The sequence below is a fragment of the Molothrus aeneus genome, chromosome 14, assembly GCF_037042795.1.
Source record: "Molothrus aeneus isolate 106 chromosome 14, BPBGC_Maene_1.0, whole genome shotgun sequence".
Classification (NCBI taxonomy): domain Eukaryota; kingdom Metazoa; phylum Chordata; class Aves; order Passeriformes; family Icteridae; genus Molothrus; species Molothrus aeneus.
The window spans coordinates 4121442-4144749 of record NC_089659.1 but is presented as its reverse complement, the minus strand read 5'-3'; the positions used below and the strand labels follow the sequence as shown (position 1 = coordinate 4144749).

The 23308-nt window shown below is 56.2% G+C and overlaps 3 protein-coding genes across 3 annotated transcripts; 1 reads left to right on the top strand and 2 right to left on the bottom strand.

The window, feature by feature from the left end:
• Positions 1-111: 111 nt before the first annotated feature.
• Positions 112-9494, bottom strand: BTK (Bruton tyrosine kinase). The gene is made up of 19 exons (XM_066559474.1): positions 9476-9494; positions 7440-7620; positions 7181-7279; positions 6950-7018; positions 6349-6430; positions 4808-4936; positions 4647-4714; positions 3975-4156; positions 3615-3677; positions 3304-3358; positions 2902-2984; positions 2665-2792; positions 2457-2531; positions 1945-2116; positions 1464-1680; positions 1147-1211; positions 577-695; positions 312-469; positions 112-203 (listed from the first exon to the last, which is right to left on the bottom strand). Exons 2-19 carry the CDS (start codon positions 7578-7580, stop codon positions 132-134), a joined length of 1977 nt encoding a protein of 658 aa, XP_066415571.1. The 5' UTR covers positions 7581-7620; positions 9476-9494; the 3' UTR covers positions 112-131.
• A 2024-nt stretch (positions 9495-11518) lies between these two features.
• RPL36A (ribosomal protein L36a) lies at positions 11519-14438 on the top strand. The gene is made up of 5 exons (XM_066559433.1): positions 11519-11609; positions 11848-11953; positions 12627-12694; positions 14162-14284; positions 14370-14438. The coding sequence occupies exons 1-5, from the start codon at positions 11607-11609 to the stop codon at positions 14388-14390; spliced, it is 321 nt and encodes a 106-aa protein (XP_066415530.1). The 5' UTR covers positions 11519-11606; the 3' UTR covers positions 14391-14438.
• Positions 14439-15378: 940 nt separating this feature from the next.
• GLA (galactosidase alpha) lies at positions 15379-21329 on the bottom strand. Its single transcript, XM_066559432.1, has 7 exons — positions 21160-21329; positions 20527-20701; positions 20179-20356; positions 18612-18703; positions 17592-17753; positions 16821-17018; positions 15379-16659 (listed from the first exon to the last, which is right to left on the bottom strand). Exons 1-7 carry the CDS (start codon positions 21327-21329, stop codon positions 16396-16398), a joined length of 1239 nt encoding a protein of 412 aa, XP_066415529.1. The 3' UTR covers positions 15379-16395.
• Positions 21330-23308: the final 1979 nt, after the last annotated feature.

Here is a 23308-nt window from a genome sequence, read left to right as displayed (position 1 = left end):
CTGTGGGCGCAGCTGTGGGGGTCCCCCAGGCTCCTGCACACCCGTGTCCATGAGGACTGTGCCAGCCGGTGTGCGGGGTTGTCCCGCGGGGCAGTGGCAGCGCTGGGCAGGGTCAGGGGCAGTGCCCACGGTCAGCATTCCTCGTCAGCCATATCCAGGATGCTGCTCAGCAGCACGGTGAAGGTGGGGCGCTCCTCAGGCTTCTGTGGGGCAAGAGGGGAGCCTGGCTGGAGCCTGTGTCTGCCCCAGCCACACCCTGGAGAGCCCCGCCAGGGTGGCTGGAGGTGTCACCAGGGGTGGAAGGCACTCACCTCGTGCCAGCAGCTGTACATGATGGCATAGACCCGCTCCGAGGCCGCCTGCGGCCGGTACAGGCGCAGGCCTTGGATGACGTGCTCGGTTGTCTCGCTGTTGTTAAACCTCTCGTAAGGCATCTTTCCCAGGGAGTAAACTTCCCACATCAGGACACCTGTTGGAGGGAACAGCACGGAGAGCTCATGGCATTGGAGCACCTGTGCCTGCACCTGGTTTGCAGAGGAGTTCCCAACCTCCAAATCAGCAATGCTGTGCTCTTACCAAAGGACCAGACGTCAGACTTGCTGCTGAACTTGCTGTACAGCAGCACTTCGGGAGGAGACCACCGCACTGGGAACTTGGACCCCATGGAGCTTGTGTACTCATCATCCAGCACGTACCTACAGCAGGAAAATGGATCAGGGTGCCTCACCTGGATTGCACATTTCCATCCTCCACACAACTGAGCAAGCTTGAAAGGAATGGGGCAGCTCAGAATGAGCAAAGGCTGCAGCTGTGCATGGGATTCAGCAGTAAGTGCGTGTTAGCCAGGATTGTAGAAGAGATTTGCTGACATGGAAGCACAGCAAAAAGGGGATGTGGAGAGAAAGCTGCAGCCAGGAGACTTGAGGATGGGAAAGAAGATACAGAGAGAGGGGGGAAAGGCCAAGGAAAGTAAGAAAGGGATGGTGGAAAGTGGAGAGGCAGAAGGTTGAGCCAAGCAGATGAAATGGGAAGACAATGGTAAAGCAGAGCTGGAGGGTGGTGGGGACAAAGACCAAAGTGTAGAATTGATGGAAGGAGGAGATGGGGTACTGAGACAGGAAAGTGACACAGACACATCTACCAGACCTGGAAAGACCAAAATCTGACACTTTCACAATTCCTTGGTCATTCACCAGACAGTTTCGAGCAGCCTGTGAATGGAGAGGTGGAGGCAGTTACTTCTACCTGCTTTTGTCTCTCCCATCCCCCTGTAGCAGGTGAACTTCATCTCATCCCCACCTACCAAACACTTCTCCACACTTTATCCTGCAAGTTCACCTGGACTGGGGCAAGCTAGAAAGCCCTCAGCAGAGAGCAACTGAGGCCTCCAAGCATCCTATTTATCTATGTAGGTGTGACTTCCCCAGTGGGATTTTGCCTGAACAAAGCAGCCAGAGCCCTACCAGGTCTCTGTGCAGGAACTGCTTGGATTCCAGGTACTCCATAGCTTCACAGACATCCTTGCACATCTCCAGCAGCTGGGCGGGCTGGAAGCGCTGCCGTGTTTCCCTCAGGAAGTTCAGGAGGCAGCCATTGGCCATGTACTCAGTGATGATGAAGATGGGACGCTGCTTAGTGCAGACCCCATAGAGCTGCACCAGCTTCTCATGAGACAGGTTCCTGTGTTGGGGACAAAGGCAATTCTGAGCATCTAGAAAGCCAGGGAGCAAAGGAAGTGAATAAGGAGATTTTGGGAAGGGAAGGTGCTTCTGGCCCAGCTGACAGTGGAAAACCTCACTGAGGAATCAGGACAAAATCAGTGGGATCTTGGATGCATTTTGCAGAGTATGGGACTGCCCAAGACTGTCCCTCCACACCTCCCAGGAGTGCAGCCATTCTAGCAAGGAGCATCCAGCACTGCCCTGCCTGGTGCTCACCACTTACATCATGACTTTGGCTTCGTCAATGAACTCGTCCTCTGACATGGAACCCTCCCTGATCATCTTGATAGCAACGTTGTACTGGCCTCTCCATTTTCCATATTTCACCACTCCAAACTGCCCTGTCCCCAGTTCCTTCAGGAAGGTCAGATCCTTGGGGTCAATCTCCCATGAGCCTAGGACAAGAGTGTGAGTGTAATGTGGGTACAGGTGACCTCCCTGCACGGTGCTCCCAGTCAGCCAATCCAGCAAGCCCAAGAAAAGCTCACAAGCATTTGCTGCCTGAAAAATCATCCACAAAATCCACACAATCTGAGACCTGTAACTCCAGGGAATGGGAGCAAGGTAGCTTGTGGAGTCTTTTGGTCAATACTGTCACCAGAGGGCAGTTGGGAAGTGGTTCCTGGGAAGGCTATGAGCCATGGGACAGCCAGGATCCCAGCCTGGGAAGGCTGCTGCCAGCAGAAACAAACCCTTTAACCAGGGAACCGTGAGGTAGCCCAGGCTGTGGCTTACCATAGCCAAGGCCAGCTGTGGAAGGAGCACTTTTCTTGTGCTGAGACACGGGGTACTTCAGTCTGGATATGAGCCCTGAAACACAGCAGCAGAGATTGCCACATTCCAGCAGGGAACACGACTCCTGCCTTTGGCACAGGAAGGTGGGGATGCCATGGTGCCAGCAGAGCAAACACTGCTGGCTTCACTGTGTCTCCAGAACACTGACCTGCAGAGTTGTGCTGGTGGTAGGTGATGAGCTCTGGGATGCTGTTGAAGAGGTGTTTTTCTGCCAGGTAATACTGATTCTGGGGGGTGCAGCAGACGACATAGTGGCGGATTGTGCCTTGGGGGTCTCTGGAGAGGGAGAACAGGAGGTCAGTGCCGTGGGGAGGAGAGGCAGAGGGTGAGGGGTGCCTGGAGGGGCCCTCTGAGGGAGGAACAAGCTGTTCTTAGAGGCACTTACGCAGAGGACTTGGCATAGACGGAGACAGTGTATTTCCCTGTCTTGCTGGTGGAATCTCGGACAATGAAGCCTCCTTCCTTACCCTAAAACAGAAAGGGGAAAGGGCACTGGGTGTTTGTGGGGACTGTGTGTGACTGTAACAGGCAAAACTTGAAGTGAGTGAAGATCACAGCATGGCTGGAAAGGATGCAGTGAGTCAGAGGAATCCTATTTCCAGTCCCTGCATGGGAGGCAACCTCCTGAAGTGGCTGCCTGGAGGAACTCACACTGGGATAGGGAAGGTTCCTGGGGCAACAGTTCTCTCCCAGAAAAGCCAGGGTTGGTCCCATGCTGGACACAATGTGAGAACAGCCCATGGAGGGCTGGGGTAGAACACACCCAGCCTCGGGAGGCAACACTTACTTCCTGTTTCAGCAGTTGCTCTGCTTGGCTCCGAGTGATATTCTTTGAGTACCACCTGGAACAGGGACACAGCCATCAGGGAGATCTCCACAGCCACCTCTGTTCCCAGCCCAGGCTGACCCTGGCCCAGCCAGGACAGGCAGTGCAGAGAGCAGGGCAGGGATGGCTGCCAGGGGCTGGAGGCTGTCAGAGGATGTGGAAGAGGGAAAATGACCCAGCCAGGCTGGGCTCACGGACTGTGTAGGGGAACAACCAAATGGAAAATGTCTCCAACCAAGTGCAACTCGCCAGGTGCCTGTGCCCTCTCTTACTCAAAGATCTCCAGGGAATTTCTGGTTTCAGTGACGTAGTTGCTGGGGATGTATCCTTCCCTCCTGCAGAGAAAAGGGCTGGTCACACTCTGATGGAGGAGGCTAAGGGGAAAGGATATTCCTGTCTCAGGAGGCTGAGTAGAAATGGGCTCAAAAACTTTGGTGCAAACCCATCTGGGGAGGGCTGACACCACAGCTGGTTGGAGCCTCCTCCCCCTCCTCCCCTGGGCAGCCCACAGGTGGGCAGGCAGCCTGTCCTCACCCTTGGGGTGCCCAGGGGGTGTGTTTGCCCACAAGTGCCTGAGCACCAGGGCAGGGCAGCGCTGCAGAGCCATGGCCATGGCCAGTAGGAGCTCTCACCCGTTCTTGTCAAGGGCTTTCCACCAGGGCAGGTGGCTCTCCTCCAGGATGAAGTACTCCTCGCCCTTGTGCAGCTGCAGGTCCTGGGCGTTCATGGGCTCGTAGTTGTAGAGGGCCACCACCTTCTTCATCTCCCCTGCTGTGCTGGGGGCTGGCTCAGGAGGCAGAGGCTTCATCACCATCTTCCCACAGGGAGAGGGAGAGCGTGGGACACGGTCAGGCTGGCACATACACCACGTGAGACCCTTCCCAGGCCTGGGAGGGCAGTGGTCTCAGGCAAGGTCAGTGCAGTGTTTGTCTCAGCTCCCACGTGTATCTCTACCAGAACACCCATTGCCTCTCCCTGGACACTTTATCAAAATATTTTTCCCCATCTCCACAAAAAGGTAGGTGTTTTCTCTTTACCTTTTGGCTTAACCTGTGACTCCTCCAGCCTACATCAGGGATTTAATCTCTCTGGGAAACCTCAGGGTTGAGATCATTTGACTTCCCTATAGGCCTTTGGGCTCCATCCCCTGCTTCAAGCTCCCTCTCCCTTAGGTACCATCTTGACCTCCCTCCCCAGAGCAAAGTCCTGGCCTGTACATCTCTGAGCAGTCATTGAACATATTGGCTTTTGCCAGGGAGATCTTTTCTCCAACACTTTGGAGCAAACCCTGACATTGGCCTTACCTGGTCCTCCTCAGGAGTTGGGGGAAGGGGCTTCTTTGTCTTGCGATGTGACCGCCCAACTTTTAAACCTTCAGAACAGAGGAGGGGCCAAGGTGAGAAAAGATCCCTGGCTCTGTGCTGAGGTAGTCCCCAGGGCAGAGGGAGGGTGCCTGGTGTCTTACTGCCATTCCTGCTCTCCAGAATCTGGCAGCCCATGGCGTTCTTGGCTGTCTGGGAGCAGCACAGGTACTGCCCGTCGATCCAGAAGCAGGGGTGGTACTTCTGGACCAGGTCGCTGTTGTACCGAATCACTGTGGCAGAGGAGGGAGGATGTGTGTGAGCCAGGGCTGTGTCCCCAGCCTGCTGCAAGAGCTCTCTGCTCCCTCAATGCAAGTGGTCAGCTGCATTAAATCATTTCCTCTCAGCTGTGCTGCAGTCCCCTGAGCCCTGATCTTCAGGTTTTCCCCAGCTTACCACTCTTGTTTCAGTGCTGAGGCTATGCAATCCCTGTGCCACAGGGAAGAACCATGCTTGGCTCTCAGATTTGATTTAAGCTTTTAAGCAGCTCTGCGAAGGGGCATGAGCATGCTTGGAGCCAGCCACAGAAGGACCTGGCTGTTCTGCCAGCCAAAATATCCAATTACCCCCAGGCTGCTCTGGCCCATGGTTCACAGCTCTTTTGAGCCCTTTTTTTCCAGAAGTGGGGTGGGAAGCCTGTGCCTGGCTTTTCCATGGGAAGAGGAGGGCACTGCCACCACCCTGTGCCCACTCAGAGACTTCCCTGGCAGGGAGAATATTCCCTTGCCAGGCAGGCTGACCAGCTTCCTCATTCTTCTCCCCAAGTTAGAGAGACAACTGGATGTGCCTAAACACTGCTGACAGCCTGGGGCTGGCCCAGAAGCTGCACAGGGTGCAGAGAGCCTGTTCTCTGGTGGAGTAAGAGGAGGACATCCTGTCAGCAAAAAGGCAGCATTTTCTCTCCTTTCCCTGTGGATTCTACACTGGCTTGAGCTGCCAGAGCAACCCTCCTCCCTCAGCAGGGAAGTGGGGAGAGGACTGGCTGCTCTGCTGGGGCTCTTGTGAGATAACCGACTTCCCCGTTATCAGCCTGCCCCTCTTCCGCCTCGCTCGAGCCAACTTCCCCGTGTCAACTCAAGCAGCTAATCCCACCCTGCCAGCACAAAGCCACAGAAACACACACACACATGTGCCAGGAGGCACATACAGGCAGCTCCAGCAGATTTTGGGTGGTTGAAGCCCCTTGGCACAGTGCTGCTGCAATACACTCCCAGCTCGAGGAGGGAGCACCCACCCAGCTCTGAGCATTAGCACTGAGCAAGGCTCGGGGTGCTTTGGGGAAGATACTCCCTGGCTCCCAGGAGGCTTGTGGTCCATGTTTCCTAAAGCACTGGGCACCCAACCCTCACATGCCAAGGCAGCACAGCTATATGGCCACATCTGCTATTTCCTCTTGACCTCAACTATTTCTGAGCCTGCTTGAGCTGCTTTGGAGCAGGTTTGTGAGAAGGCAAGGAGCCTCAGCCGTGGTGCTGCAGAGGGTGACAGCATCCACCTGCCCCAGGCAGGAGCAGCTCGCTCTTCCTCAGACATGGGACAGGTAACCATGAGCCAGCCAGCCCTGGGAGGCTGCACTGTGGGTCAGGCACAGGCACAGCTGTGCCCGTGCTGGTTCCCAAGGGAGCTGCAGAGCCGCTGCACTCACCGCTCTTCAGCTGATGGATCCAGCGCTTGCGCAGCTCCTCCGTCGGGGAGAAGATGTAGAGGGGCCCCTCGTCATAGACCACCTGCAGGAACATTCACCTCAGCACCGCGGGCAAGGCTCTCAGGCAGGCACGGGCGGAGCCGAGCCTTGTGGCCACCCCGAGCCCGCCCTGCCGGTGCCTGCTGGCCCCGCACGGTGCTCGCGGGACCGTGACAAAGAGGTTAAAAATAAGCCCCCTCCCCCGAGACTTTCCACTTCCTTCTCTGACTTTCGGTGTGCCTGGGTGCCAGCAAGGCAGGCAGCTGGGCTGGGGGCTGAGTGTGCAGCCAGCATCCCTCCAGCATCATTCAGGGGACTGAAAGGGGCAGGACAGAGCTCAGAAGCAGGTTTCCATCTTAAACAGAGCTGGCTCGGGGCTCAAAGAGGCTCAGCTGGCTGTCCCATGCAGTGTGGACAGCAGCAGAGTGTCTCCAAGCTGCTGAGTGACACCTGGCACTGGGGCAGTGATGCCATGTTTGACCCCAGTCCCCTGTGGGGTCCTCCCCTCAGGACCTGCAACCATGCAGAGTGGACCAGCAAAGACGGTGCGGTGAAAACTCACCTGGAAGGGGTAGGGGAACCGTTCGATGATTGAGATCTGCTCCATGTTGTTGTAATCCTCCCCTTTCCTCTGGAAGAGAGAGGCAGAGATGGATGCTGGCATCCTGTTGCTCAGCTGCTGGCATCTCCTCTGAAGCAGGCCCACAGCTTTTGGCATCCCCTTGCTCTGCATCAAGCTATACCCCTAGTATGGTGTGTCCCCCACTGCCACCACCCCAGGGACCCTCCTCACCGGGACCTGTCGCTCAGGGGGAGGGTTGTTTTCAGGTGCCACTGTCTCCACACAGGTGATCTTCTCGATGTCCACGGAGCCCTTCTTACTGCCCCGGCGCTGCAAGAGACAGTCTTGGTTCAAATGGTCACCAAGTGGAGACCTGGAGAGACTCAAACCAGCCCCTCTCCCTTGTCCAACCACCCGCTGGGCTATGTCCTGGCAAGGGACAGCTGGTGACCCCTGGACACTGGCATAGCCCCTGTGGCTGCAGACTCACCCCCCGCTCAAAGTCATACTCGTAGTAGGACAGCTTGCTCTCTGTCAGCAGGAACAGGCGTTTCTTGAAGTTGAGGGGAGATGTTTTCTTCTTCTGCTGCGAGCGCTTCAAGAAGATGCTCTCCAGGATGACACTGGCCATGTCAGCCCCTGGTGTCCCCCGTGCTGTGCTCACCGGCTTGCTGTGGGCGAGACAATGCTGACACGGCGTTTGCTCAGCCCAAAACCTGCTGGACCTCACTCAGTGCACCCTCCCCCTTGCCCCAAGGGCAGACAGGAGGTGCTGGGACCCACACAGCGGGGGGAAGCAGCCACAGAGGGGTGAGGGCAGGTCAGCGTGGGTAGTTTGTGATGTGACCTCTCCCACACCGGCCTGCAGACCAAGCCACCACCCGGATGGCTCCTTCTCCTGCTGAAGAGGCCCCCAGGATATGCAAGATGGACAGAGAGCTGGGGAAAGAGAGAAACGGGGGAAGCTTGGAGCCCCGGGGAGGAGCGCGGGGCCAGCTGTGACACCCCGCAGGAGCTCCTCCCCTCGGGCTCTGTGCATGTGAGCCTGTGTGGGCTGTTTCCTCCTGCCCCACTGCAGCCTCTCCGTGCTGGGGACGTGCTGACTTGGCAGCGTGCAAGGGCTGGTCACGGGAGACCAGTCCCTAAAAAGCTGTGGGTAGGACCTGGCCCTGAAAAGCCACAGTGCTGCCAAGAGCACGGAGTAACCCCAAAGCCATCCTTCCCCTGTGTGTCCACGGAGCCTGCAGGAGTGCAGGGATGGAGCTCAACTCCCCTTCCTCCGCTCTGAGCAGCACTTGTCAGTGGCCACGCTTGAAGGGCTGCCTCCAGCCAGCAGGCAGAGGGGTTAAATCCTCCCCCAGGCATCAGCAAAGCTCCCCTGAGCCTCTCCAGGGAAGGGCAGTGCAGGAAAGGGCTCATGAAAGCCCTGCATCCCACTGCTGCCCAGCCTTTAGGGACTGGAAATTGCCCTGGCCCATCTCTTGGAGCAGCCCATCCCTCCATGCTGTGCCCAGGAACTGTGACCCCCAGGAGGGGCCCAGCATCCCCCAGAGCCACGTGGCTGGAGCTGTGGGCTGTGACCAGCACCTGACTGGAGTCTGGGAGCTGATGAGTGAGCTGTGTGCAGCCCCTGCTGAGCTGTGAGCCCCTGGAGCCCAGCTCCTGTCTCCTGCCTGACCACCTACAGTCCCTGCTTCCCCTTCACCCTCACCTTGTTCCCCTTTTTCCTCCTATAAGCACAGCTTTGGAAAGTAACCTGGGAGAAGCTTTCTCCCCTGCTCCCCACAGCCCATCTCCTCAGGGGGAGGCTCAGAGGTGGACCAGAGACAGGGGTTCAGCCCCCCATTCCCCAGCTGAGTATTCCATCCACTCTCCCCTCACAGGAGATGGGCATTGACTCACTCACAACACGGTCAGGTGGGGAACAAGGATGCCAGGACCCAGTCCCACACACTGTGCCTCTCTCCAGGGCAAGCCCCAGCTTGGGGACAAGAAGCAGAGGTGTCCTCCCATCTGCTGGCAATGCCCAGACCCTCCCAGCACGGCCCCTGCTGCTGCAGTACTGACCCGGCCCCACAGTCCCCAGAGAGGCTGGGGACAAGCAGGATTCCCTCTCCCAGGCTTCCCTCTTCCCTCCTTGTGGCTCTTATGGCTCAGACCTTTCCAGCTTGTTTGGGTGGTCAGAAAAAGCCCAACTTAAAAAATTAGTCATCAGAGTCTTTTGGAAAAAACAGCAGTGTGCTGACTGAGGCCTCAGGAGGAGGGATCTGGGGTCCCTGCAGGTGGCTGGTGTGGCCCCCCTGACCCCCAGACTGCTGGCAGGGTGGTGGATGAGCCCAGAGTGACCCCAGAACCACCCTGTAGCCCTGTGCCTCATTTTCCCTCCTTATCAAGTGTGGCTGCTGATCCTGTGTGCCAAGAGCAGGAGGGCTCCCACTGCCCTCCCTGGCACGGACACAGGGCTGAGCAGAGGGGCCCTGGCCTCCAGCCCATCTGAGCTGCAGTGCCAGCTCCCTGGAGCTTTACCTGGAGTCACAGCAGCGGGGTCATGGCCAGCAGTGCCAGGCAGGTGGGACACGTCCTCACTGCGTCCTCTGGATGGAACTGCCAGAGGGGAAAGGACAACGAGTGTCTCAGAGGGCTGTTGTGCCCCATCATGGCACAGCCTCCCCCCTGTCCCCAGCACTGCCACCAGACCCGCTGTGTCCCTGTGGGTGCCTCACAGGGCTCAGCCCCGCAGCCAGCACTGCTGTGCTGTGACAGCAGTGATGAGTGGGTGTGTGGGAGCATGTCCTGTGTCCCCCCCTCCAGCCAGTGTGACTTCCTGCCATGCTCACACCTCTGCCCAGCGTGCTCTGAGACCACCACCAGGCCTGGCATACGCTGCTGGCCTCATGCCACTGCACACTGTGTCCCACCATGGTCCCGCGGCCACCCCTCCTGCACAGGCAAGCTCTGATGTGGGGCTGGCAGGGACCTGGGGACAAGAGGGAAGGGTGACAGAGTGACAAACTTCACACCCTCATGTTAACTTCACAGCCCTCATATTTCAGATTCAGCCCTGAGGGTGTCAAAAACCATGGGTGGGAAGGACAGAGGGGGAAACCAGCATGGGAGAGACTCATGAGCAAAGCCAGAGCTGCACACCAGCAGTGCCCACTGCAGAAAGCACAGGTGAGGAATGGCCAGAGACACTGGCAGAGCCCCAGCCCTGCTCTTGGCAGCCCTGGCAGCCTCACACTGCTGTGACTCCCTGCTCCAGCCCAGCCTGCAGCCCCTGGCACCCCCTCCACCTCCCTGCACCCCACAGCCCCGGCCAGGTGACAGGGTCAGACGCCACCTGCTTGGAACTGCTCATCCTGTGGGACCAGGCAGAGCCCTGCCCTCCCCGCTGGGCTCACCCGCCCCGTGTGCGCTGTGCCCAGCACGGCTCCCCTGCCCTCACGGAGCCCAGCAGAGGTGTGAGGCCACCAGCACAGCCGCATGGAGCCTCCCGCCACCCCGGCTGTCCCTCAGCCACATCAGCAGGGCCCATCAGTGCCCAGGAGCCCCGAGGCAGCGCTGCCCGGCCATGGCTCGGGGTCCCTCACTCACCACCCGTCCCGCCACCGCTCCGGCCCGCCGGGCCCGCCGCGCCCACCCGGCCGCTCGGGGTGCCTGTGGCGGCAGGGACCCGCAGAGACGGCAGGGTGCGCAGGGAGGAAGGACGGGGCCGGCCAACCCCACCCTTTCAGTTCCCCTTTGTTCGTTTTGTGACTCAAAGGCAGCGTTTGTGTTTCCTCCTGCAGACAGCTGGGCCATGGCCGTGGGGGCGCCAGGCCGGGAGCCTGCCCCGGGCTCTGGGCAGTGCCGGCTGTTGGATGAGTTGGCTGACGAGCCCTATGATGCCCCAAAATGGGTTCTTTCACCCAATGGACCTGATCCCACACAGAACCGTGGTATTTTTATTTAGAGTTCTGTGTGGAAAGAGGTTTTGTGGCAAATTCACAAAGACAGCAGAGCGACTATCAAAAGTTTTTACTGTTTATATGTTTTAGCAAATTAAAACATTAATCTCCATTGGCTAGAGATTACATCATTCATTAGTATTCTATCTTGTAATGTTAAATGATTCCCTCAATTCCTTTATTGATTAGGCCACATGTTCAGTCTTCATTTGGGTCAGTGGGTTTCTTGGGTCGGTGGTCCGTGAGTTGGTGTTGTGATCTGGAATCTCTCTTACCCACTCAGAGCTGATTCAGCACAGTTGTTGAGTTTGCTTTGCTAGTTACATCCTTGTCTTGAGAGTTCTGACAATCATTATTGTGCTCCTAAATTCTGCATTCTTTGTAATGGTAAATCCTTCTTCCCAAGCCTTGTTAACTTCCACCCAGTCTGAGATCTCTGAAACATGTCAAGCCCTAAACCTTAAGGAGGAACTCTATTGACACACGGTTTGTCTTTCAAGCACCTGGATGTCACCTGCACCCCGCAGACCCCGCAGTTCCCCACCCTCACACTCCCGTCCCACACCCATCCTCCCGCCCATGGCTGCTCTCCTCCCGCCGCCAGGGGGCGCCGTGCCCCGCGCGCCCCTGCCCGCTCCTCTCTATGGTCCCCAGCTCCCATTCACTTCCGCTTCCGCTCAGCGCCTCCTCTCCGGGCCGCCGCCGCCAAAATGGTGAGTGCCGGGGCTGGGCCGGGCTCCATCCGCCGCCATCCGCCCCGCGGCTGCGCCGGGCCGGGCTCCCTCCGCTGTAATGGGTGCGTGCTGGGCGGCCAGGCCGGCGCGGGGGCTTCTCCATCCCCGGATGGCAGCACAGGGCCCCGAGGGAAGGGGAAGGGCGGGAGCGGGGCCTTCAGAGCGGGATGTGGCGTATGCGCAGCGGCCGTGACCGGCTTCTCTCCTTCTCCTCCAGGTGAACGTGCCGAAAACTCGCCGGACCTACTGCAAGAAATGCGGGAAGCACCAGCCGCACAAGGTCACGCAGTACAAGAAGGGGAAGGACTCGCTCTACGCGCAGGGTGAGCCCGGGCTCGCTCCGGGCCCAGGGGAGCTGCGTGCGGCCCGGGTGTGGTGTGCCCTGCACGGGTGGTGTACATTAGGAACATTTGTATGGCTGGGGAGGACAACTTGGCCTAAAGGATGTGCTGTACAGTAAAGGGAACTATAAAAATATGAGAAGGGGAGAAAGATTAAGGATGTGTCAGCCCAAAGCAGTTTCGGTTGCCATATAGAAATGTTTAACTAATTAAGGAATGTGCTCTGGGTGAACCTGGCTGGCTGTGGAAGCACAACTGGAGCCCAGGCTGGCCAGCCGAGGGAGAGCCCTGTGTGAGTTTAAAATGTTCTGGGTCTTTAAGTCCAGGTGAAGGTGAATCCAGTGGTATCTGCCCGTACTGATGTGGATTAATTATGCTAATATCACCTGAGCAGGACTGTATAAATATTTTCGGTCCTTTATGTACTGACTTTGAGGATTTACTATGAATCACTCTTTGCACAGAACTCTGAATAAATCAAGTACCTTGACCCTGTGTGTCTGTTGGGTGCACAGTAAGGGGAAGATTCCACTTTTGGGGGCACAATAAGAGCTGTGGCACTGGTTCTGCTGGGCTGTGCAGGGATTTAGGCAGTGCCAGTTATGCCTGGAGCATCTCCTCGGTTGTTGCCTGACCAGAGCTGTTTTTCCCGCAGGAAAAAGGCGCTATGATCGGAAGCAGAGCGGATACGGGGGCCAGACAAAGCCCATCTTCCGTAAAAAGGTGAGTGAGTTGGCTCCTCAGGAGCAGGGAACTTCCCTGGCAGCCCATGCCCAGCTGAGGGAGGGTTCCTCTGTGCTCTGCTCTGGCTGTGTTTGGGCAGTGCTGTGCTGGCACTGCAGGTGTCCTTCATCATCACAGAATGCCTTGGGTTGGAAGGGACCATTGTGTTCCAGCCCCCTGCCATGGGCAGGGCCACCTTCCACTGTCCCAGGCTGGCCTTGGACACTGCCAGGGATGGAGCAGCCACAGCTTCTCTGGGAAACCTGTGCAAGGGCCACCCCATCCTCGCAGGGAGGAATTTCTTCCTGCTCTCTAATCTAAATCTCTGTCAGTGTGAAGCCATTTCCCACTGCCCTGTCACTCTGTGCTCTTGTAAAATCCTTCTCCTTATCCCTTGTAAGCTACCATCAAGAGCATAGCTCATCTTCTTGCTGTCCTGTCTCATGGAGATGCTCCTCATTTGCAGGGTGACTTGGGCTGTGTTGGCAGAGCAGGTTCTCAGCTTTAGTGCTGCAGGGGAGTGGGATATTAGCAGTGAAAGGAACGTTTCCTTCACTGCTTGCCCAAGGGAAGGGCTTGGCAAGGGGAAAGGAGCTGTCTGCTTGCTTGGCTTGTATTTACAGCAGGGAAGCAAACCCCAGTGGGTGGGTTTGTTACTTTGTGTGAATTATTTAGTTCTGCTCATAGAGCTGCTTGGCTCGTTGCTGGGAAGCCCTGGTGTCCTGCTGGAGGTGTACAGGAAGCTTTCCAGCAAGAAGGAAAAATGAAGCAGCAGGTTTTCAAGTTGACTTTGTGCCAGGAAGTGGGGAGACCTCACAGAAAATGCTTCTGCAAGCAGGGTACAACAAGCAGCTGCATTGCTGGCACTCTCTACCTGTACATTGCAATTCTCATTTCTCTTTTTTTCCCAGTCAGCATTGTATGGATGCTTGGCTGAGGTTTTTAGCTGGTGGTTACAGCTCTGTCCAGCTGCTACAGCAGCCTCCCAGCTTTGGATTCTTCCCTCTGCAGTCTTTCAGGTTTCATCCAACTTCTGAGTAGCTGCAGGTCTGCACTGAGCCGGTTGTGTCACTGAGAAAGTTTGCCAGTGGTGTTGCTTCCAGGGGTTTCTTTTGCCCAGTTTTCTTCTGGATTTCTCCTGAGCACTGCTGGTCTGTGCTTCCACACTGTAAAAGTGTGAGTTTCTTGCTCTGTTCAGTGGAACAGACTTCTCCAGCATGGCTGATCCCTGCAGGAACCAGCCCTGCCCCAGTGAATGCTTTTGCCAGTGCCCTTTTTGTGAAGATACCTGTCCACTTCACTCCTGTTCTGATCCTTTTCAGTGGAGGGAGCCTAACTGTGTTTGTAGTCTCTCTCTATGCTTTGGGAACAAACTGAATGTTCAGGAATGCAGGGAAGAAGCTCTCCCTGAGAGTTTGTCTGCCTGGGGATGTGTGGTTCATTAAAACACCCTGCTCCTCCTCCCAGGCCAAGACCACCAAGAAGATTGTGCTGAGGCTGGAGTGTGTGGAGCCCAACTGCAGGTCCAAGAGGATGCTGGCAATTAAGAGGTGCAAGCACTTTGAGCTGGGAGGAGACAAGAAGAGAAAGGTGAGTTTTTATTCTGTGAGTGGCTGAGAAAGGGGGGCAATACTCAGTGGTGAACAAACTCACTCTTGTCTCTTTTTTCTTACAGGGCCAGGTGATCCAGTTCTGAGCATCGTCCTGCTCATCGTTATGGACCGTATTAAAGTAATTAGATTGATCCCTTGCTTTTTTAATGTGTTTTCTCTTGGGGTGGGAGCTGTGAGTACTTCAGTTCAGCAGGGAGATGTTGCTTGCAGAACCATTTTACAGACCAGTTTTTAACCTGGCTTTTGAAAAATCCCTGGCAGTAGCTGGGATCTCTTTACTGTGTTTCCAACAGGTGTTCTGTAACGGGTGCCAGTGACTTCTGTGCATGAACCTGCTGCAGGCTCGTTTATGAACTCCCCTGAACAGCCCCTGCACTTGGCTGTAGGCCCCTTTTTACAGACAGATGTACTGTCCTGAGGAGCAAAGGCCTTGGAGCAGCCAGTGGGTTTGATACCTGCACCATTAGGCAGGTGCCTAATTAGGTAATTAGGCAGATGCCATTAGCTGTGGCAGCTCAGAGAGGTGAGGGACAGCTCTGTGCCTGTGGTTGCCCCTGGCACATGGTGTAACAGGCCTCAGCTGCCTTCCCCTGTGCCAACTGCTGCTGGCTCCTCTTAGCATTTTCCTTGAAGGAAGAAGGCCAAGCACAGCAGTGAAGTTTCAAATGGGCAACAAGCAGAGTGGTAGATTGTGGGGACAGTCTCCAGGACAACTTGCCCTTAGAGAGGAACGTTTCTGTGAGTAGGAAGTCTGCTATTAGCAGGTACTGGGAATGCAATGCAGAGTTCACCCTTTCAGGCAACTTCTTGTAGTGGAAATGGAGCTGGAGGATGGAGAGATGCCTCTTCACATCTTCATCATGGTTGAGAGCACTCAGTTACTGAACTGTAAGGGAATCTGTGGTTTTGCTTATTAAATAGTGGGTGATGTGATGGCGTTTTCAGATTTGTGTAGGCAGTGGTGGCTTTGGCCTGTGGGGTGGACTGTACAGCTGTATTACATCAGTTTCACTGAGTGCTGTTTCTAGTTACAAATGTCACAAAAACTTACATGACTGGAACAAACTGGCCTGTTTTCTAAACCATTATTTAATTTCAGATACCATGCTGTACTTTAATACACTGCAAGTAAGAAAAAGCATAGTCTTTTAAAGGGATTTTAATCAAAGTGCTTAATCACAGAAGAACAAATCAAGAAATCCTGATTGTATTGTAATCAGAAGATAATATATTTGCACATGATGGTTGCTTAAGTGATTATCCATTTCCTGTCCTGGAGAGCCCATGTTACTCAACCTAAAGGCTGCTGCCAGCAGTGGGAAGCAAGCACTCAGGGATTTCTGGGAGGCAGGATTCATGAAGAAAGGGGACTCCATTGGTCATATGAGGGGTAGAGAGGGAGTTGTCATCTAAAGGGAAGTGACAGCCATTGGTGAGAGATTCCTGGAGTGAGGGAAAACCCTCAAAAACTTGAGTCCTAAGGCCTGATAGCAGCTGTCAAGAAGGTTGCTAAGAAGTGCAATGGTTCATGTCAGTCCCTGAGTTGTCAGAAGATGGAAGTGCATGTCCATGCTCTGAGTCAAGTGTTTGGTTTCCTTAGTGGGGATGGGAGCAGCTTTTCTTGGGCTGTGTGTCCTGGTCTGGAAAAGAGCAAGGTGGCCAAGGTGTGTTTCCCTATTGTCCCTAAAATGCTCCGGGACAGCTGTAAGGTGCTGCCTGTGCATCCCTTGCCTTTCCTTGCTCGGTAGTGGCAGTGGGTGTAAACGGGAGCTGCCGCCCTGCTGGAGCCCTTCCAGCCCCTTGGAGAAGGAGTTGGGTGAGATGCCAGGGAAAGGGGCCCTGCTGGAGCCCTTCCAGCCCCTGGGAGGAGGAGTTGGGTGCGATGCCAGGGAAAGGGGCCCTGCTCTGCTGTTCACCCTTTCTCTGTCACCTCTTGATGATGGAGTGATGGCAATTTGTCACATTCAGCTGAAGGTTCAGATAATGAATGCCTGAGAAGAAAGGCACCTGCTTGGAAGAAAGAGATGAATTTCCTGCCACAAGTTCAGACAGAGCCTAAGGCTTAGGAAAAGATTGTCTTAGTGCTGCCTATAGTGGCAGGACTTTGAGCAGCACAGTGCCTGTGGGGTTCACCTCCACGCTCAGGGAGGACATCCAGCTGTACACACCACAGTCCCTGCTGGCTGGCAGCACCTGTCGGATGGAGCAGGCTGGGTTGCAGGCCAGCCCATTGCCAAGGAAGGTGAGGGAGAAGGTGAATTTCTGGGGCCCTCCAATCTCCTGCTGGTTCAGCACTGCCACAGCGTAGGCTCGGTCAGACAGGGGCCGCTCCCACAGCTGGAAGTTCTTGTCCTGCCAAGGAGAAAACAAACCCAGGGCTGTGGGAGGCTGAAGTGGTGATCTTCATGCCTGTGTTCCAGCAGGCTTCGGGAACACGTGGGCTCCTTTCCCAAACCCTGAGCACCTCTCCATCCCTCCCTGCCCCACTCTGAACCCCCCCTCTCCTGCTGTACCTTGGAAAGCTGGTATCCCTGCTTGCCCAGGGGGTCCTGGTTGATGGCAATCACCTCTTTGTTCTGGAGCAGCCACTTGGCCTCGGGGCTGATGTGCCGCAGGTCGTTGGACATGAACAGGGGAGCGGCCATAATGGCCCACATGGCCATCTGAGTCACCGACTGGTCCCAGCTCAGCCCAAAGTTTCCAATCACCAGCTATGACAAGCAAACAAAAAGTGCCTGGTAACACAACTGCTGGGGACAATCTGGGCCACCAGTACCAGGAAATCACAGGGTGGGACTTCTCTTTGGAGCCTGGCTAGATAGGCTGAGGGCCAGGAGCAGGACCAGCCGGTTGGGGAAAGCAATGACTGCGTGGCAGTTTAGGATGAGTCCCTGGTGGAAGTGAAGAGAACTCTTTAAGTGGCTAGGCAGTGTTTGAGAATGCTTTTGGATTCAGATTCTTGCAGTTCTGGCACCCAGGGGTTTTCACTCTGGTGGGACATCAGCACTTTGGAGACTGTCCCTCAATGCCACATCTGTGTCCTGAGCTGGTACTGCCTGTGGAGGCTGTGTGACACAAAGATGGTGCTTCCTTGGTACTATGCATAGCTGCATCTTTCCCTTTCCATCCTGGACCTTCTCACCAAGATCCTGATCCTAGGGTCCCATCAGAGCCCTTCCCCTCAGCGTTTCTCTCCCATTTCTCTTCCTTCCCATTCTCAGCCTGCAGCTGAGGGAACATTTTTTTGCTGATGCTTCAAGTGGGGTGGGTGTTGCTGTACTTGCCATGTCAGGATCATTCCAGCCCCCTGGCCCAGCTATCTTCACAATGCTGTCCTGGTGAAGTGCTGTCCAGTCTAAGATACTCTTGATGCTGCTCCAGGAGTCATAGACATCATAGAAGTTCCTCCAGTGATTGCAGTACTGTTTGATCTCTGTGTAATTCGGCTGCCAGAACAATGAGTTTGATTAGACAGAGCACCTGGCTGTACAACAGGAGTGTCAACAAGGCTAGACTGGACCAAAGGTAGCTTGGGGGAGAACCAGGGTAACACCTTCCATCACCAGCTATCTGAATGATGTAGTGCATGTTGATTCCCTTGAATACTTTGTGCCCAGTAACTCCACTGTGATTTGTTCTAGACAACACTATTGCTCCCCTTGGGAGAACAGTTGTGACCACCAGCTCTGTTACAAAATTACTTCCCAATTTTACTGAAGGTGTGACAAGGCCAGTGGGATTAAACTGTAATATCCCAGTAATTATTGCTGTTTCTTGGGTTTACACCCTTTCGTGAGTAATGCATTTAATTCCAGCTGTGGGTGGAGGGCAACGTGTCAATCACAGACCCTGGCTGGCAGAAATTTGTCACTGAACAATGTGGGGGATGTCACAAAGCCTCTCTCGTGGTCCCCAGAGCTGTCTGTAAGGCTGAGCCTGCAGCACTCTGTGTCCAGGAGGAATTACCCTGAGCTATCTGCTAGGCTGTGTGTCTGCATTGCCAATGGTTTGCTGCTTGGCTCCTTGGAGAAAGGAAGCAGATGGATGCTGTAGTTTTTTTTGGCATGCTCCATCTGGGCTGTGCCCTCATGCTGCAGAATCCTACTGAATCTGTTTCAGCAGAGCAATGGTTTAGGAATGCTTCAAGCCTCTGGAAGAAAAAGGGTTTTTTCCTCCATTTTACAGCCTTTTTCTCTGTCAGAACAGAGAGTAGCAAGTTTCTCAGGATGCTGTTTTGCAATGTTAAATGTTTTCCTCTTCTTCCCACTTGAGCCCCAGGATAAACCTTGAGAGGCATTCCTTACCTGCTGCACGGGCCTCAAGTAGAAAGGCCACTCACAGGAGTACACAATGCTCCTTCCAGTCCTGTTCAGGGCCACAGACATGCGCCTGTATCCTAGAGGAAGAGCACAGACAGAGCTTACACAACCTCCCTGGCCACACAGCAGAACTAAGCCAATGTCACAGGTTCAGGTTTCAGTTCAACTCTTGCAAAATTAAGATTGAACACATTTTTGTGGTTGAGACACCACAGGGAGAAGAGGGGAGTTTAAAGTCTGCAGCTGGTCACCTGCCTCCTAAGGACAGGGGCTTTGCTTGGGCAGGCTGTCGCTCCAAGACTGCTGATTCCTTTGTACATACAACCAGGGGAAGAGGATAAAAGCTTTCCTGTATGGCATTTTTCCTCTAGATACCCAGGAAACAAGTCAGTATCTATCAGGCAGTACAGCTTTGCTGGGTGATGTAGGAGCAGGTTCTCATGAGGCCCTTGCGCCATATGGACTGGGCAGGAATGCAAGAGCTCGAGTTTTTCCTGTCCTTGTCCCCAAACAGCCCTGTTCAGTCCCTTCCAATTGGCAGAGAGGGAATGAAAAGTCTGCTCTCTTCTCTGGAACTGCTTCAGTACAACTGGATTGTATCTGGGTTACACATATGATCCAGCAGGAGCTCTCAACTCAGCTGTCACTCAGGGTGCTGAGCTGTGCTCCTGTCTGTGGCAGTTGGCATATGCCCCACCATCTGGCTTGGATGGCATTGTCACTTGGGCAGGTTGTCCCTGCCAGGCAGAGACAGGACTTTGTGCAGGGCTCCTGCTGCCAAACGTGATGGTGCTGACTGTGCCAGCAGCCAGAGAGCGCAGTCAAGAGAAAAAAGCTTTCTAAGTTAAAGTGTTCTTCCCATAAATCTACTCCTGTGGCACTGGGATTTGCCTGTGCTTCAGAAGAGGCTGTAGCCAAGTTGCCTCAGCACAAGGAGCTGCTGAGCTTTCAGCCTTTGTGCAAATCACTTCTGAAGTGGTATTTACACTGGTGTGCTTTAAGAGGAAAACCCCAGTAGAATTTTTATGCCATAATTCCCTTCATTTTTATCTGTTAAAAGCCCTCCTAACTGCTCCTTTCATGGCTGACACAAACTGTTGTAGCTTCAGGCTGATTCACGCTGACAAGGCCCCACCAAAGGGATTAAGGGTTAAGTGTGTGAAATGCTCTGGGCTCTGCAGTACAGGCCCTGCAGAAAGGCAAAGCCTGTGCTGAGTTAAGAGCTGAGGGAGCACAGCCATCTCCAGAGCACACAGCTGATGTGTCTGTGCTCAGCCTGATCCAGGCTCCGGGCTCACAGCTCCTTTTCTGAGCTGTGCTCGAAGGACAGGAGACTGCTCCAGGAGACTGAGCAGGTAAAAACACTTAAGACAGCAACACTCAATGCCTTGGCCTTGAGAACAGAGCCTCAGATTTGCTTTTGTAAGCAAGTCCCTTAAATGAGTATGCTCAGGGAAAAGCGAGTCCCTGGAGCCTGATGCTGGGCCTAGAATTGCTGCTGCCTGCAGAATATTCCCAGCCATGGGAATAGCTGCCTTGAGCCTGTGCCTACCTTCTGCCAGCAGCTCCAGTGACTCAGAATTGCAGCCATCAAACTTGAGCAGGTCCACACCCCAGGAAGCAAATGTCTGGGCATCCAGGTCATAGTGGTTGTAGCTGCCAGGGAAGCCAGCACATGTCTTGTTTCCAACATCGCTGTAGATTCCCAGCTTCAGACCCTTGGAGTGGACCTGCAGACAGAAACAGACCCTGGCATGGGGCAGCCACAAGGCAGGAGGAAAAGGATTTGGGGCAGCGAGGGAAGCAAAACCCCACAGTGGCAGGCAGGGCCTTATCTCAGCAGTGACACCCACCCAGCCCTCCCCTGCTCCGGGTCACACCGTGCCGCGGTGGCACTCACGTAGTCGGCCAGCTTGCGGATCCCCCCGGGGAAGCGCTTGGGGTCCGCCTGCAGCCTGCCCTGCTTGTCCCGCGTCGGGGCCATCCAGCAGTCGTCGATGCAGATGAACTCGTAGCCCGCGTCCCTCCAGCCCTCGGCAGCCATCCTGTCAGCCATCTCCACGAACAGCTGCTCGCTGGCCACGGCACCACCGGCAAAGAAAGCGGAGAAAGTCTGCTGTGTACCACCGGCACAGCCGCGGGGCGGGGCGGCCGGGGGAACGCGGGGAAGGCACAGCGGGGGCCGGAGCACCGGGCCGGCTGTCCGTGACTGGGAAGGCACAGTGGCTGCCGGGGCACCGGGCCGGCTGCCTGCTACCGGGGAAGGCACAGCGGCTGCCGGGGCACCGGGCCGGCTGCCTGCTACAGGGGAAGGCACAGCGGCTGCCAGAGCACCGGGCCGGCTCTCCGCTAAAAGGGAAGGTACAGCGGCTGCCAGAGCACCGGGCCGGCTGTCCGTGACTGGGAAGGCACAACGGCTGCCGGGGCACCGGGTCGGCTGTCCTCTACCGGGGAGGGCACAGCGGCTGCCGGGGTACCGGGCCGGCTGTCCGTGACTGCGCTGTCCCGGGCTCCCCGTGCCCCGCGGCGGTACCTGACGCAGCGGCGCGGCTCGGCGGCGCAGTCGGTGGCGCAGAGGAAGCGCTCCCAGTGCAGCCAGCCCATGGGCGGTGTCCGCGCCAGGCCGTTGTCCAGCGCCAGCGCCGCCGCCACCGCGGCCGCCAGCGCCGCGACCCAGCGGAGCATCCACCGTGCGGCCGCCATCGCTCCGCCGCGCCGCGGGACTGCCGCTGATTGACAGCCCGCATGCCCAATCCTCGCGGAGTCGGCGGGCAGGGCTGACCGTGGAGCCAATCGCCGCGCGGCACCGCCCGCCTTTCCACCAATCCCGTGCGGCAAAGTGCGCACCGGCCCGCCCCCTGCCGCGGGTCAGGTGTGGCGGTGTCACGTGACCGATGTGAGGGGCCATGGCGGCGCGGTCGGGCCGTGCCGGAGCTGCTGCCGGGAGCTGCCGGGGAGCCGCGCCTGGGGCGGCACCGGCCGTGGGCAGCGGGCCCAGCTGGCCGAGAGACCGCTGGCACCTGGCCGGTACCGCAATAGAGTGGCCAGCAGAGCCAGGGCAGTGTTTGTCCCCCTGTGCTGGGCGCTGCTGAGGCCACACCCGTGCCCAGCTCTGGCCCCTCAGCTCAGGAAGGACGTGGAGCTGCTGAAGGAATAAAGCTGGGGAAGGGTCTGGAGCACAAATCCCGTGAGGAGAGGCTGAGGGAGGTGTAGGGGCTCAGCCTGGAGGAAAGGAGGATCAGGGGTGTCCTTATGGCTCTCCACAGCTCCCTGGCAGGAGGGCGGAGCCGGGTGGGGTCAGGCTGCGCTCCCGGGGAACAGGGACGGGATCTCAGGCTGGGCCAGGGGAGGTTCAGGATGCACATCAGGAGTAAATTCTTCACAGAAAGGGTGATTAGACATAGGAATGTGCTGCCCAGCAAAGTGGAGTCACTGTCCCTGGAGGTGTTCGAGGACTGGACACGACAATCAGTGCCATGCTCTGGTTTGCATAGGTTAGACTCAGTCTCAGAGATCTTTTCCAAGCCTCAGTGATTCTGTGTGCTCAGCAGTGCTGGGGCTGCCTGAGGGGCTGGGGGCTGCTGTGAGTGCAGGGTGTGGGTCTATGTGTGTTCTGTCAGCACAGAGTCCTGGGGAAGAGAGGATTGTACCCCATGGGCTCAGCACTTGGTTTTGGCCCTGGGCTTTCAGCTCTGCTTCAAAAACTCTGTGAGAAGCTCCTGAATCAGCCCTCCACCCTGTGCTCTTTGATCAGATCCAGCCTGATTCAGAGGCTGTTTGCTGCCTCTCTGCCTGCTTGTGTTGACTCTGTGCTGTTGGATCCAGCCTGTCTCTGCTTGGGATGCTTGGGCCCATCCATATCTTTGCACTCAAAGATTTTGGTCTCTCTTCAACAAGTTCAGCCACAAGAATAAGTCATGGTCACTGGGCATCACCCCATTTGCACCAGCTATATGTGACTGGTTGAGATGAGAATCTCTGGAAAGGGGCAGTGCCGGTGTCAGCAGGACCTGGAGAGCTGTAAGGGCACCTGTGTGCCAGCCAGCATCTCTGAGCTGAGCCCTGGGTTTAATCCCTGTTTTTGCAGGAGTAGCACAGCCATGAGCAGCCTTGGTAGCACATGTGGCCTGTCAAGGAGACTGGAGGCTCTTGCTGCCAAGGCAGCTGTGGGAAATGGCATGTGAGGAGCCAGGTCTGCCCTGTGCCTCTCCCAGGGCTGGACCAGCCCTAGAGCCCCCCTGGAGCTCTTGTGGGTCCCACCAGGGCAGGAGGAGGGGCAGGATGGGAGCAGAGCAGGGCTGTGGCCATCGCAGGGCTCAGGGTGCCACCGAGGCAGCTCGCTAGGTGTCCTCCCATCCCTGCTCTGCCACTGCCAGGGAACAAAAGCTCCTCAGAGCCCGCGGGCTGATAATCACTCCTTGTTTCAGTGCTGGGGTCCTCCCCCTGCCCCTCGGGGAGCTGAAGCGCAGAGATCTCAAAATGGGGCAAAACAAGACACTCTGGAGGCTGGAAAACCTCATGGCTTTGTTTTCTCTTGTGCTAAACGATTCTCCAGGGCTGGGCAGTTATTCCCTACTGCCAGAGCTTGGATGCTGCAGGGCTGGTCCCTGCTGGTCTCTGTGCTCCAGCACTCCCTCACTGCTGCTTCCCAGGTGTCCTGCCTGTCCCCAGGAGTACCTGGC